At 33.6% G+C, this 15,300-nt stretch overlaps 1 protein-coding gene across 3 annotated transcripts in view; it reads right to left on the bottom strand.

Annotated features, from left to right (window-relative positions):
• Positions 1 to 15,300, bottom strand: part of LOC128206072 (uncharacterized) — a 60,959-nt gene continuing 45,659 nt past the window's right edge. The window contains exons 1-5 of one of the 3 annotated variants that reach the window (XM_052908212.1): positions 12,216 to 12,421; positions 7,846 to 8,052; positions 7,141 to 7,267; positions 6,610 to 6,736; positions 1 to 6,396 (exon numbers count right to left, since the gene is read on the bottom strand). In XM_052908212.1, the coding sequence (XP_052764172.1) occupies positions 4,549 to 6,396; positions 6,610 to 6,736; positions 7,141 to 7,267; positions 7,846 to 8,052; positions 12,216 to 12,273 (2,367 nt within the window). In that variant the 5' untranslated portion in view covers positions 12,274 to 12,421 and the 3' untranslated portion in view covers positions 1 to 4,548. Of the gene's footprint in view, positions 6,397 to 6,609; positions 6,737 to 7,140; positions 7,268 to 7,845; positions 8,053 to 12,215; positions 12,422 to 15,300 lie in introns of those variants that run through there. The other 2 variants (XM_052908211.1, XM_052908210.1) reach the window with 2 other exon arrangements.

Here is a 15,300-nt window from a genome sequence, read left to right as displayed (position 1 = left end):
TTCAGTTTTGGCATGCATTTATTAGCCTGCAGTTGTCATTTTTATACCTCTCAGTGAACAATACAAAATAATATCCACCATAAACATTCAGAATGTAAAATCATACCATTAGGCCATCCTTGAGAAAAATGTAAGTTTACAGTGTCCTGGCCCAGTTTTTTTTTCTGAGTGCGTCGGTTAAAGGGACTCACTCAAGGTCTGTATACAAAATATTGTTTAACTTTATTTGAAACCAAGATATTTTTACCTTCTTTTATGAACAAACACCAAACAGCAACTGGCATGAAACAGAATTTTGTAAATCCAGGCCGAAAATGCTCTTATATAAAATTGTGATTATGTTTTATTATTTAAGAAACATTTTGTTCTCACTTTACATGAAACTATTACTCTTCAGATATCTGACCCCTAAAACCTAACTGAGTCCCTTTAAGTTGGAAAACAAAAATATAAATAAACATAAAACCCCAAATTTTGTTGAAATGGAGCCTTTTTGTCAGTTGGTCAGTGCACTGCATAACCCCCCCCCCCCCATTTTTTAAGGATGGCCTTATGTGTGCAATATAATTAAACGTCATATAACAAACTGAAACAATGTACAGTTAAAGTGACTGTACAAAATGAACATAGAAACAATTTCATGAATGTGCGTAAATGTGTGAATCGCAGGTTAAAAGCGATAAAGTTCTAAATGATATTCAACAGACAGCAGATAGAACATTTCCGCTCTCAATAGACAGCAGATAAAACGTTTCCGCTTTCAATAGACAGCAGATTGAACATTTCCGCTCTCAATAGACAGCAGAATGAACGTTTTCGCTCTCAATAGACAGCAGATAAAACGTTTCCGCTTTCAATAGACAGCAGATTGAACATTTCCGCTCTCAATAGACAGCAGAATGAACGTTTTCGCTCTCAATAGACAGCAGATAGAATGTTTCCGCTCTCAATAGACAGCAGATTGAACATTTCCGCTCTCAATAGACAGCAGATAAAACGTTTTCGCTCTCAGTCCACGAAATGTTTACAAGAATTATTGCAATATCCCAGTAAAACTGAACTTTAAAACAAACACACAAACTAACAGCCTGGAGCGAGAGGGACTTAACTCTGTATAGAAATAGTAGGAGTGATGGCTATCTTGCGCTAAACCATCAAAATATGTAATAAACAAATGAAATATAAATTGAAAAAACAAATAAAAAAACAAATAATTCATTTTTTCATTCAAGTCATTTGAACAGGCAACTTGATTTAAGATTATTTTTTTTTTACATTAGCTTGGACTTTAAAGGCATTTTGAACCAAACATGTGATGATAATGAGGTTTTACAGCACAACTTCAATTTGACAATAATGATTCATTTAACATGGCATTTAATTCCAAAAGAAGTGTTTAGAAACAGAAACAATTTATACAAAGTAAATCTGGTATTATATGAACAAATTGTATTTACAAGTACTATGAGTATAATTTCAAAGTAATAGATCTTTTGCCAGTAACACTAGTATGATTTTATTTTAATAGTTTAGGGTCGGTATTTGTGAAATATTTTAAGTCATTTCTTAACTTAAGTTGAAGTCGTAGTCAAATTAAGAGATAAGCCTGAGTGATTTTAGCATTAATAAAAAATAAATCATTTCAGATAGTATCAAGTTTTCATATCAAATAACCAACTTAACTTAACATACTTAACTTAGGAAAATGAGATAAGTTAAAAAATGAGTTCAGATGTTTTATGAATACCATTCCAGAGATAAACAAATTGAAGAAAAAGCTGGTTTTTACCAGGTATTTTTAGCCTAGTTTGTAAATTGATGCTATTGTTTGTAACCAACTAAAATTTTTAGATTCTTGAGAAAAAAAAACACCTACTTCATAATTTTTATATCATATGTATATTCATTGGAATTAAATAAACATGAACAATAATCGCTAAATAAAACAGCACCATGGATGGTACATTAGTCAGAAATATATAAAATAATATAAACAATAATACGGATCAAAATCGTGTTCAAAGTCACAATAGACAGAAATCTTGAAGATTAGAAAGGAATGTTAAAAATACGGGATTTTATCCCAAAGTCAACTTCAGAAGTTGATGTCAAAACGATGGAAAGATATTCAGGAGAATTGCATCAATGGAAATCCCTCACAATGATTCAACAACAGTGTGTTTATTATAACTTCAGTCATATTTATATTGAAGGAATAACATAGTATGATAACAAATCCTTTACACATACTATAATAAACCTTGGCCCTAATTTCTTGAAGCGTCTTAAGCATAACAGGTTTAAGTTACATGCGTCAAATTACTTGCTTAAATTTGATTTTATGACCCAAAATGTAGTTAAACATTCCCTATTGTAATATCATATTCTTTATCGGGGAATATTATACATTTTATTTTAAAACAAAAGTATCAGTAATGAGCTTAGCTTGACCATGTTATGAAGGATTTCGAGATATCGAGGCCTGTTGTTTATAAATAGTATTATGTATATAATTATATTAAAAGCATGTTTTCCGTATCTCTAACTGTTATTGCCTCCTGTGGTATGAATTTTCTTCATCAACACTTTTTTTTAACAAAAATAAATAAAACACTTAATACAGAAACATGATATTGTTTAAAAGAAATTTATTATAAATAATAATGCAATTAACACAGAACAAAATAATAATTTACAACACCAATAAGAGTATTTCCACAAAATCTTACAGAAACATTGCAATCAAAAATAAATTAGTTTTAACAAATTAAATAAATATTCGCCATCATTATGGGAACTATGCCACATTCTGAATTATTTATTATTGTTGTAATTGCTTTCCTTCATCATAAAGAAATCCTGCCCACAAATATGCTAGCTCTCTCAGATAGCATCATTAACCATAATTTTAAATGTTGATGCCTGCTGATCCCATATATTTTAGTATAATTTGATAGATTTTTACCTGCTTATTTCTGATATGTAAAATAAATCACCAAAAGCACAGTATACAAAAAGTTATTACAGTTTGTATATAAGCTTTTTATTTCAATGGAAATCTGACATAAAATTACCTATTTTGCAATCTTTGAAGACAAAAAAATCTTGTTTGAAATAGCTCTTTGTTTTCATGGAAATCAGACATTATATGACCTACTTTCAATCTCTAAAGACAAAAAAATATTGTTTGATTTTATTTTTTTATATTCATTTTATTTTTTTGCACGCAAAACCCTTTCAAATGATAGCAAAATAATCTGGCGTTACCAGGCAACCAAAATTCACCTTATTAAGGGTCATATACCTTAACAGACCAGATATACACATACATGTATCATGCATTTAGGGAACTGAAATTTACAAGATATAAATTCGCCATATTTACATTTATTCAGTTTTAATACAAATGTTTGCAAAAATACAATTTTCATTTCATAGAACAGAACAAATACTATGGTAGGACATGACCCCTGTTATACACTTTCTGTACAGCAATTCTGAGACAAAATCATGTTAAGATGCCCTTAATTTCCACTGACTTGATTCAAGAGACAGTTTCAGGTCTAAAATATTAAATATGCATAAAAATGAGAGAAAAACATGATTATCAGAAAACAACAAAATACGATAATAATAATCAATTGAAAAAACTCAAACACATTTTGACAACTTTTTGGCATTCATAACAAAAGTAATAATAATTTAATAATTAACATAAAGTAATCAGTAATATTATTTGAAAAAAAAAAAAAAATCTTGAATATTGCCACTTTGTTTTGACTTGAAAAATTGCGTGGAAATGAACAGTGCGTAGGAAAAAATAAACTATTTCTAAATATTGCAACATAGTCTTAAACATTTGCAGTAAGAAATGAACAGTGCGTAGAAATAAAAACAAAGTTTCCTACATTCAAGGAACTCATTCCTGTTTTATGGGATCAAGCTTTGAAAAAAACATTTTTCTTGTTAATTGCAAAGAAAATGCATATATCAATGATAAAACATCATCAAATGTTCGAAATAAAGCTCAATAGTTAATAATGATTTAAAAAATGTTATTTTGCCAGAAAGGATTTAAGTCACGCTATTGGAAATTGAACCGACAAAAAAAAAAAAATCATCGCCAACATAAAATCGGTGAACAAGTCCCTTGAAAGTACAATATTACAATGTCAGAGGCTATTTTTACAAGAAACACCTGAAAATCGTCAATGGAAAAGAGCACAAAGGGTAACATTATAGATAAAATCTCACATAATACATATTGTAAATCTCAACTTATATAATCAGACTCATTACTCATAACACTTAACAGAAACTATGAACTTGTCGTAAAGAAAGCTTTAAAAAGGAGAACATGATGGTGCATCCATCTTTATACTTGGAATAAAATATCAGTTCAAATCAGAAAGTTTACATTTCAATATCTGCCATCCATTTCACACTTTTTTACATGATAATAAATAACAAAGTAACAACCACTGGTCTACAAAGACCAAACACAACAAAACTCCTCTAATACCATACATGTACAAGTTAATCTCAAACTCAAGCAAACATATGATCCCCGACTCCGCCGACTCGCATCCTTTTAACCTTGGCACGATGATTCTTAAACCACAGCTGGACGTTTTTGGGCTCCAATTTCGGGAACTTCTGTCGATAATCTGAGCTATTCAGTTCTTCACAATATTTATCGATCATGTATGATGATGGGTGTGTATCGTCCAGAAACCATTTTTCAAGTTTCGGTATTTCTGATAAAGGGTCTATAAAAACACGTGTGCGCCTCTTTCGACTGTGAGAACTGTTGTTTTCCTGTCCTCCTCCGGGCGAAGATTTTGGCGTTGTGTTGGGCGATGATTGTTGATGGGCAGGGTATTTTAGCGGGTTCGACTGCTGGGAGTAAAAGTGAGTATTCATGGGGAAGTAATGCATAGCCAGTGGGTGGGGAAATTGGGGGATGTGAAGTGGCTGGCTCGATGGCGAACTTGTCACTGCCCCGAGGTTGAGATGTGCTGAGTTAAGGTACGACTCTCGTAGAGCTGCAAGCTTCGCTTCATCATGACTAGATGCAGACCCTATGGACTGGTCGTCGTCGTAATCGGATTCAATGTTGTCATCGTCGTCGCTTTCGTACGCCCGTTTTCCATTGCTGTTTCTGAGATCTGTTGGCGAGTCTGACCGATCATCTTCTGACATTTTCCTGCTACTTTTAACAGATAGGTCGTTAGGTACATCATTGTCTATATTGTTGCATTCTTCAATGTTTTCTTTCACCCCTGATTTTTCTTTCTCAACAGTAAGATCTGTTGGCATGTCGTTCACTTCATGGGATTCTGCCTTAACACTCTTAGAATAGTCTGCAGGATTGTCGTCTTGTTCTGGTGAACAGCTTTTTGATGGTGACTTTTCGACCATTTCTGAGTAGCCCTCATCTGACCTTTGAGGGGAGTTCTCAACATTGTCTTTATCTTTTACGATGTCAATTCGCTCACTTATGTCCTGATTTTTAACTAGAGGCGATTGCCTATCACTTCCATTGACTAATGACTCAGTCTTAAACTTCTTTGCTTCCTCCGGTGATTTTGACCTTGACCCACTTAGGGAGAGGTCACACGGCTCCCTATCAAGCATCTGTCCATTCAGTTTGTTATGAGCACTTAGAAGACCCAGATGATTATTAAGATTATTTAGACTGATGTTGGGAAAGTGTGGGTAAGGCACCATGTAGACGGCGTTACGATTTGGCAAGAACGGTATACCGTCTGGCCCTGACCCTGTTGACGGTGCCTCTTTTTCATCCTCCATTTCAAATGAGTCATCGCTGCTGTTTTTTGTTGCCCTTCGATGTGCTGCTCTAGCATTTTTGAACCAGTAGATTATATTTGTCAAGTCCAATGGACGCCGACCTTTTCGTGAATCCAGCAAATTCAGCTCGTTCAAAAACAGAAGCATCTGTTCTCGTGATGGGTGCTGATTTTCTGCAAACCATCGCTGAAGACGTGGAATCTCACATTCGGGGTCAAAGGATGTTCTCATGCGTGTTTTTCCAGGGAGGTAGTGCTGATAGGCTGGATGTGAGAAGGCATCTGCTGTCGGCGTTGATGATGCCTTGGGCCGTGGCACTGGCGGAGACACCTGGGGGGTGTGACCTTGAGTTTGACTCGGGGTCAGCTTATCCTGAACTCCACCAGAGGTCATTGTCATGGTGGCAGATATTTTCTGCTGTTGGACAGCTAGAAGTTCACGAGCTGCAGACGCGAGATTGAGACCAGCAGGACCGGAATTTCCCTCTGTGTATGACTTAAGCTGCTCTTCATACCATTTGTCAAAGGCGCGTCGCATCTCTGGTGAAATGGTCGCTAGAGTTTGTTGGCCATTTGTGTATCCATTCTGTAAAAGAAAATTGAATATAAAATATGGAATTAGTTGAATAATATCCAGGAACTCTTATCCCTATCTTACAAATACACAGGCAAAAACTGAAACCATTGTTTCAAGTCCTTTAATACCATCTATATGTGCAGACATTAATTTTAAACACATTCTGGGACGAAAAACTGCAAACTATCTATTGTAAGATTTTGGTGTGATAAGGAGCCATACCTTTTCCATGCCATTACACCCGGCACCTGTGAGTAGTGACTGTGACTGGGTCAGTAGGAGCTGAAGCAGACGTTCCTTCACTTCCTCCCCAGATGACAGTTTCCCGCCCGTGACACCACTACTGCTGCTGGAAAAATCACAGATATTCATTTAATTTGTTTTAAAAATTTATTTAAGTTGTTTCGAAAATGCTTTTGATTTGTTTTATTCAAGATATTTCAGTTGAAAAGATAAATACTGTTGTTGTTGTTGTTGTTTTTAATCTTATTGTGTACATCTGGTCATAGCATTGAAATGTTTATTCTATAACATAATAATAATCACTTATTTGCCTTACTAACACAGTGGTCGAAATTAGAACTAGCCCATAAACCCTACACTGGTAAAATACTTTCCAGCACATCTCAATTCTGGACCTTATATAGCAGGGCTTGTTGATTTTTTTTTAAAGATAAGTAACAGAAGCAATAACACAACCATCATAATCATCATCCAAATCTATTTTCCAATTAAAGGGAGGTAATTACTCACCTGCATATTCTAATTCTGAGTGTTGCAACCTGAGTTAGCTCCCCTAGCAAATCTTCAATATTTGCTGTGGAGTTGTCTGTGATTGTGTCGAAGCTTAGAGGCTTCCAGTTTTTTATCTGTATTGCACCTGAAAATAAAGGAAAGAAACTAAAATAAATTTTACCTAAATACGAAACTTTGAGTAGCATTTAGCGTGTTAATAGATGGAAAAATATTTTTGTCAGTTGTTTTAATTTTAATGTTTAATTGCGGTTGACAAGTTCAGTTCATTATCCGTTAATGAAATCCTGAGGGGGAAATAGTTTTATGGTGTGTTGTTTTTCTTCGAAAATTATAGCTTGTGATTAATTAGTATTAACTGGTAACGGATATATATGCGTAATCAATACCAATCCATCATCCAGATCAAACATTATACAAGTTTGATACATAAATTAAGATATATGCTCATTAATTTAACACAGTATCTACTTAAACTTTTACATAGGTTGAAAAATTCTTAAACTATGTGAATGTGTTTTGTAATACACCAGATGAAAAGAAACAATAATTTTAATTAAAGTTGAATTACTTTCCTTTATTATGGTATTTTATAGAATGTAGAATCAAGTGTATCTGTTTAGTGAATCTGTTCTTTTTATTATGACAGTTATAACTAGAAAAGTTCTTAAAGGAACAGAATTTTCAGGAAGCTAAAACACATACCTGTTGCCCCTAATACGTCGCCAGGGTTGTATCCCAGCTTGCTGAGTGCTGACTGGACGCACTCTGAGATGGGAGTGGTACCAGGAAGGATCGCATAGCTGTCTAGCTCTACGCTCGTATGCGCGGATCGCTCGTCCAGGGGCGTGTTGAACGAGGGACGTCCGCTTGTCTGCTCAATGATACAGTGGATGGGAAGTGATCGGGTACCTGAAAATACACAGAAAATAGTTCCATGAAAAGTAGTTCCCTAAAAAGTTTTTTTTTACTGTTTTATGCCTTGTCCCTTAAACATTTTTATTTAAATCTTTAGAGGACAAGTGGCAGTCTATACCATCACTACCACCATCATTTTGACTACAACAGCATCCATTTTAGCAACACTAAAATGATAATTACTACTTTTGGTTACCTCAATAATTTTTTAGAGCTAACAAATAATCTTATTTCTTATAACAAAGTGTTTTTGCATTTAAACCTATAACTGGCAACTCACATCTAAGTGCACTGAAGTTATGTCAAGGTAAAATAACAACAGTGCATCAAAACCACAATGTCAAGCTGTTCTTGATCAGAAATGATAAACTGTTTCAAACTTTATTTCCTCAAAAAAAAACACTTATAAATATATGCCCCAATAATATTGCACAAATCCATGTGTGTGTTTTTCCCCAAACTTTGCACACCATCCATTACTGTAAATCAGCAGAAAAAATAATGATCCAGCCAATTACCCTCAAGAAGTTTTCATTTTACTAGAATCATCCTGTGCATTTGATTTGAATATAAATAGATACATAATGTAAGAAGGAATCTCAAATCAAAATGATTGGTCGGGCACATGATTAATTTCATGTGATATTTTATCCTCTAATGCTAATCTAAAAAGAAAAAAACAACAACATATTTCCTGGTCTATGTATTTCACATTTAATAATTTACTAATTGGTTTAACTCGTTCTTAGAAAATTCAAATTCTTAAAATATAGGTATAATTTCATCCTCAATAATGTCTTTAAAATAGTTCCTGTTGAATTTTAATTAATCTAATTAATATCTATTATAAAATAATTAATGGAATATCTAACACAAATTCGTTAAGAGGTAGGTGATTAGTATTTATATAACATAACATTCAATCTTATTAATACTTACACTGTAAATCTGATTTATTTAATTCCAACATGTTTGATAATAATAATGAGAAAAATCATGAAAATGTCACTTTAATTAAGAGCACGTTTGATTAAAAACATCCCATCATACTCATATTGAGTCTCATAAAGACTTAAATAATAAAACAGCAATGCCACAATCAACGTTTATAAATCATTGTCCAACTTTATGTGAAAAAAACCTTTATAATATTTGTCTTTCATATTAACTTCATCTGTCTGTTCAAATATTAAATAAGCCTGTTAAACGATGCACCAGTAAGCTTAAGTCCAAGTTAAATTTTTCACTGAAAGCAAATGGTATCTTTTTTCGCTCAGCTACACATTTCTAGTTACAAAAACTTTGAGAAGACAATTGACATTATCCATCAACTGCTTTCCCCCAACCAAACAAGTTAACCAACCATACAGCATTGACAAGATTTGAGGACACAAACAAGCCTTTATATATGGTACCATGTCTTGTTAAGCCGTCGTGCTTCGCCGCAAGTCTCCAATGAATGCTGACATCTTCCAATACCACGGGCTCGTCTTAAATATGTTTTCCGTTATCTCTTAAAGACAGATCGTTGTGATAGAAAAACAGCCGGGCCCATTTACCCATAATCCTTTGCAAAGTGGAGGCTTTAGAGCGATGCTACCGCTGATCCTTAATTATGATATTTGAAGAAAGCAAATCTAAAATTCCACTTGCTCAGCCAACTTAAGTAGCCCAATTTCATACATTCAACGTCCACAGGCAATGCGACATTGGATAAAGCTCTTCCAAATATTGCCAACCAGGTTTTACTATTCCGCTAATCCCTACGCAAATTTGTTGTTTTATACAAAATATCCCTATCCAAGCTTGGTGGCTCTACATCGAAGACTTATTAGGCAAATTGAGGCAAATCGAGGACCATTTTAGTTCGCGATCAGCTGATGACGAAATGTAATTCCAGTTTGGATTTATCTGTCCTTTATTGGCGGATTTCGGAGCTTACCTACAAGCTGATTGTGAGGCAAGATTTCAGGTTCATTCGCCTTGGAAACCCGCATTTGGTCGCTCAAAATATGCATCAAATGTTCAAGAACTTAGAATAGAAGAACGAAGAAATTAAAGCAGTTTTTCACCAAATTTCTCTGACATGCTAAATCCAGTAATCATTCTCTCATCACTAAAATACATTTTAAAAGCATAATTATCTTGTAAATTGATGAAATCTACCAAGTTAAATATACAAATTAGGATAGAGTTTGTGCAATTATTTATGATAACTTTGATAAGCATGTTTCATTTATCAAAGGTCTTTTTTTATAGTTCAAATTTATAAAACATTACTGTTTAAACAAGTGAACATTTATTTAATTGGGACTGATCTCAAAATTCCGCACTTTTACTATCTGATTACAAAAAATTCTTAACTCCTGAAAGCAGGACTTTGTTTTCTAAATATAAAAGTCCCACTAAAGAGAATTATTTCGGAATAGGATAAAAAATGAATAAATTACCTTTGGTGCTTTAAATATTATCCCAAACAAAATGGGGAAAGTCTTAACATAAGCACGAAATCTTGATCATCTACAGATTGAGATTAAGTTTGACGACGTACATGATAAAACCATATTACATTGATAATCCCGCTAGAAAAAATACTTGAACATCCCAGTCACTACTTCATTCCACGAGACAAACCTCTTAGAAAACATCTTAACATTCAACGACATTTTAATAATAATCAAACTATCATGTTTTCTCAAAGAGATTAAGTCAGAGTATATAAAATTACGAAAAAATTCAAAATGCATTATTTGATCATAACGAAAACACTCATTAGGGGATATCTCTCTCCAACATCTCAATGTTATCATCGAATACAGAATTTACCATGGAAATATTGATGTAAATTTTGTTGCATTACACAAAAAAATTATGAAAGGACCTCCTTAGAACTCCGCAGTTTACCAGCAGGTAAAATAATCATTTTTTTTTATCAAAATTCACATAAACATAAGACAAAGCTGCGTTATAAATTCGAACAGCATGTAGCCTCGTCAGTGCTGAGCATTTCGGAAAGACGAATTAGATTACACTCACAAGAATTATCCCGATTTATTAACATGACATCAGTACGACTAAATGATGATAATTTAGATGCAACTTTTTCTTAACATTCTGGATTACTTAGTTTGGCTGGATTAGTTCGTATCAGATATACCGATTTGCAAACTCTTCAGCTAGCTACAATCAAATGCTTTTTTAAATCTATCTCAAATAGAGATCTAATATATGCCGTAATTATGGCAATCGACAAAGTCTCACCACTTGAAAAACAAATCTTTGCCACAAAATGACTCTGCAGAAATTAGGACAAGAAATTCTGCAAATCATTCAATCAATTTCTGCTATGTAAGAAAGCAATAATGACAAGAAATAGTGCATGATACTTTGCTATTTCAGAAATTGATGTGATGCTACCCATCCTCCCTCGATAATTAACTCTTTTGTTTAATAAAAGAATATCTATACTAAATCCAAGTCCACTGGCCCCTGAATTTCTTGAAACTTATTAATTGTAACAAGCACATATGTAGTTCATTTCACTAAGCCAAATTTTTTACTCAATCGCGATTTTATTAGATGAAAAATAGCTATTTGGGATTAGCATACAGATAATTTCCTAATGAAGTTCAAAAACTCCTTAGAATGTAAACATGTCACAAATTATACAAAAACAAAAATAGTGAGCTATGCTAAATCCCCATATAAGGGACTAATAAAGATATGTTTTCCAGAAATTGGAGGGCCAGATAAATTGTTTGTCCAGGATTTTCATGTGCCTAAAGTAAATCTCTTCATTGGTATAACGTTGTCAATTCATGATGGTTTGCTACATCACTCGTGCACGACACTTCGCTACTAATCATCAAAATATCCCCCCCCCCCCAAAAAAAAGAAAGTCAAAATTCATAACATAATTATACAGCATTTGAAAATTCCATTTGCCACTATCAGTAATAAACATTTAAATGTCAAAACTAATCTATTGAATGAATGTATGAAATGACCGATTTCTTCAATGTTAATATCAGATATACATGTTTCATTAACCAGTCATTTGTAACATTGACATATATAGGATGTTGAATTATCAAAATAGCTTCCACTTTAACTACAGAATTTGTACGAAAGTAGAAACAACAAGTTATTAAACCTACCATCAATTCCATTTTCTTCGGAATCCAAACACCGTGTACCGATTGGCTTTTTCCTCATTTTGTCATTAAAAAGTGACCCCGTTCAAATGACACTTTTAGTTAAATCCCAATTTCTTGGAAAGTATATTAAAGTTCATATGAATTATGTTCATACAACACAAACAATGACTGTTTCCTCTAGCTTTATAACGCACTAAGTGGGTTAATCCTAAATAGTTTTGCTAACAAACTATATCCACAAAAATCCAAACTTAAACACCTTAAACTGCCCGAAGACAACTTATTTTACACTCTGACAGTACATATACAGTTAAGTTATTGTGTATGTACAAAATTCTGGATTATCACTGTTAAAATATTCAGACTCAGTGGTCCAAAGTCACTTATCCCTGTCACATAAGCTAATCTTAATATATCAATTTTCGTATAAATCTGTCATATGATAAAATCAGTGTGTATCACAACTCATATCATCAGCTTGATGGATTTTCATATTCAGATTCACTTTCCTTCTATATATATATATATATCCAAAAATTCTCAACTTCAAACATCTACTCATAATAAAGTTTTCACAGTAATTGAGTCCAAAAACTTAAAGAGCTTATATTAATACTTAAAGTCTCATTTTTAATAAGGCCATCTTAATTACATGTCATTTGACTTAACTAATTAAAAGTGACTAATTAAAGTAAAATCTGAGTTAATTTAGTTCCATAATTAGCACGTCAGCTAATATCCTGCCTATACAATAGGCTAACAATAATCATTTAATCATCACTATAACATCCTGTGATTTCATTATTAATTAATTGTATTAAGCCAAGGAACTTAATTGGATATTGTAAAGCCAATTAGAACTGCAGTTTTTATTAGAAACATATCTGACATGGAGCATCCTAGATTAACATTAGGATATTGTGTTTTTCAGACTAATGGAAAGTCTTCATTCCTTAATCCTGTTCATAATGATGTTGATGATTATTCTGATGGTGATAATGCATAAAAATACTTACAAGCACATCATTTAGATGTCAGCAAATACAGACCAATGAAATTAAAAACTATTTTACAGTTTTTAAATGAACTTAGTAAAAAGGTCATATTAATATAACTGTATCATAACATGAGCATACTACTACAACTTCTTGTGCTTCAGCTACTACAACTACCACTGTTGCTATCATCATCACTATCACCATCATCATCACACTGCACCACAACACCATCATTATTAATCATCATCATCATCATCATCAACATCATCATCATCATCATCCCAACATCATCATCATCAACACCAACAACACCATCTCACCATCATCATCATCATGAGCAGCAGCAGCAGCAGATTTGATAAGTTATATATTTCACAACAGGAACATAATAGCTCAAATGTAAAATTGTTGGCCTATGAAGTTAATCAAAACTATGAACAACGAAAGAGAGGGGAGAGGACACTAATCTACAATATCTTCCTGACCACATTGGATTTGTGGGACACAGTGATTAAACAATTACGACTGATTAATACAAATTATCTCGCTGTGATTTGACTTTGAGCAGCCGATAACATTGTTTCACGCTGGTTTATACTTGAAACTTATCAAGAATGCAAAATGTTTTAGTTTGTTTTGTTCCTAAAAATGGTTGCTTAATTTTTGAAAGTTAAACAATGATCAGTATATAATGTATATAATAGAAAAGACAATGTAAATCAGTTTGAAACTTGAGTTTGAGCCTGTAATAATATCAGTAAGATAAAACATTGATATACAGGGTCTATGTGACTTGCCATTTCATGTGAAAAGTTGGGGAAAGTTACAAAAATGTCTTCAGAGTGGAAGGCTTTGTAACTATTCCATAAAAAGTGATTTTCCTGTCAAAAGTTTGACCCTTAATTAGTATGGCAAATTGACGTGGAACAGTTTCATTACACTAGTGAAATATAAGAAATACCCAATGGTTGTATTGCACTCTAGACAAGCCAGTTAATTGTCATGTGAATAAGTATTTTGGTAGTAGTAATCTAAATTGATTGCATAATCATTTAATATACAATGTAGTAAACAAATCTGAAGTGGTAAACACTGATGCATATAATACGTAATAATCAGATGAATATGACTAGCTTTAAAGTTATTGTTAGACTTAATCGCATATAACGAATATTACGAATAAAACACTAGACGTAACAGCAAGACCTGCTGGTAAGAATATAATACGACTAGCAACTACCACAAAGTGGTAATCACATATTGCAAATGATACGAATAGAACACTAAAAATGATGCCATTATGACTTTGATTTCACAAGTCAATATCCCGGCATAATGTGTTCATCTAATGCAAACATTAACCCCACAACAATACACGGCCACCTCAAGACATCCCCATTATACAAAAGCCAATTTCAAATGTCAAATTATAATTCTGACGTTAGAATCCCTGGATGTGAATTAAGCTCCACAAGCTCGGCACAGCCTCACCCCGAGATTAGGATTACAATAGTCAGTCAGCCACCTGCGCCATTAAGCCACATGATGAGACAATCGGTGGATTGTCGAGTGTTAAACCGGTTTCACCGTGCGCGTAGGCTGATCGCAGGGACAAAAGGGGATTATGTCACTCCCCGGAGAGATAATCATGCTGGCACTGATGGCCTTGCTGACTGTGGCAGCAGCCAGAAATAGGCCAACAATATACTTCAAATCAGTATTGCTTCATGTCCCTAAAATGCAGCAAGGTATAATATGAAAACATTTAGGTCAAAATTAAAACTCAGACTTAAAATCATGTCTTCTACATGGCTCTGGCTTTCTTGGCTGACAGAGACAGGAAGAAAACTGAAAAAGGCAGCTTTCTTGGCTGCCAGAAACAGGAAGAAAACTGAAAAAGGCAGCTTTCTTTGCCACCAGAAACAGGAAGAAAACTGGAAAAGGCAGCTTTCTTGGCCACCAGAAACAGGAAGAAAACTGGAAAAGGCAGCTTTCTTGGCCACCAGTAACAGGAAGAAAGCTGGAAAAGGCAACTTTCTTGGCCACCAGGAACAGGAAGAAGACTGAAAAAGGCAGCTTTCGTGGCC

Source organism: Mya arenaria, chromosome 10, assembly GCF_026914265.1.
Source record: "Mya arenaria isolate MELC-2E11 chromosome 10, ASM2691426v1".
NCBI lineage: Eukaryota > Metazoa > Mollusca > Bivalvia > Myida > Myidae > Mya > Mya arenaria.
This window is presented reverse-complemented; position numbering and strand designations above follow the sequence as displayed.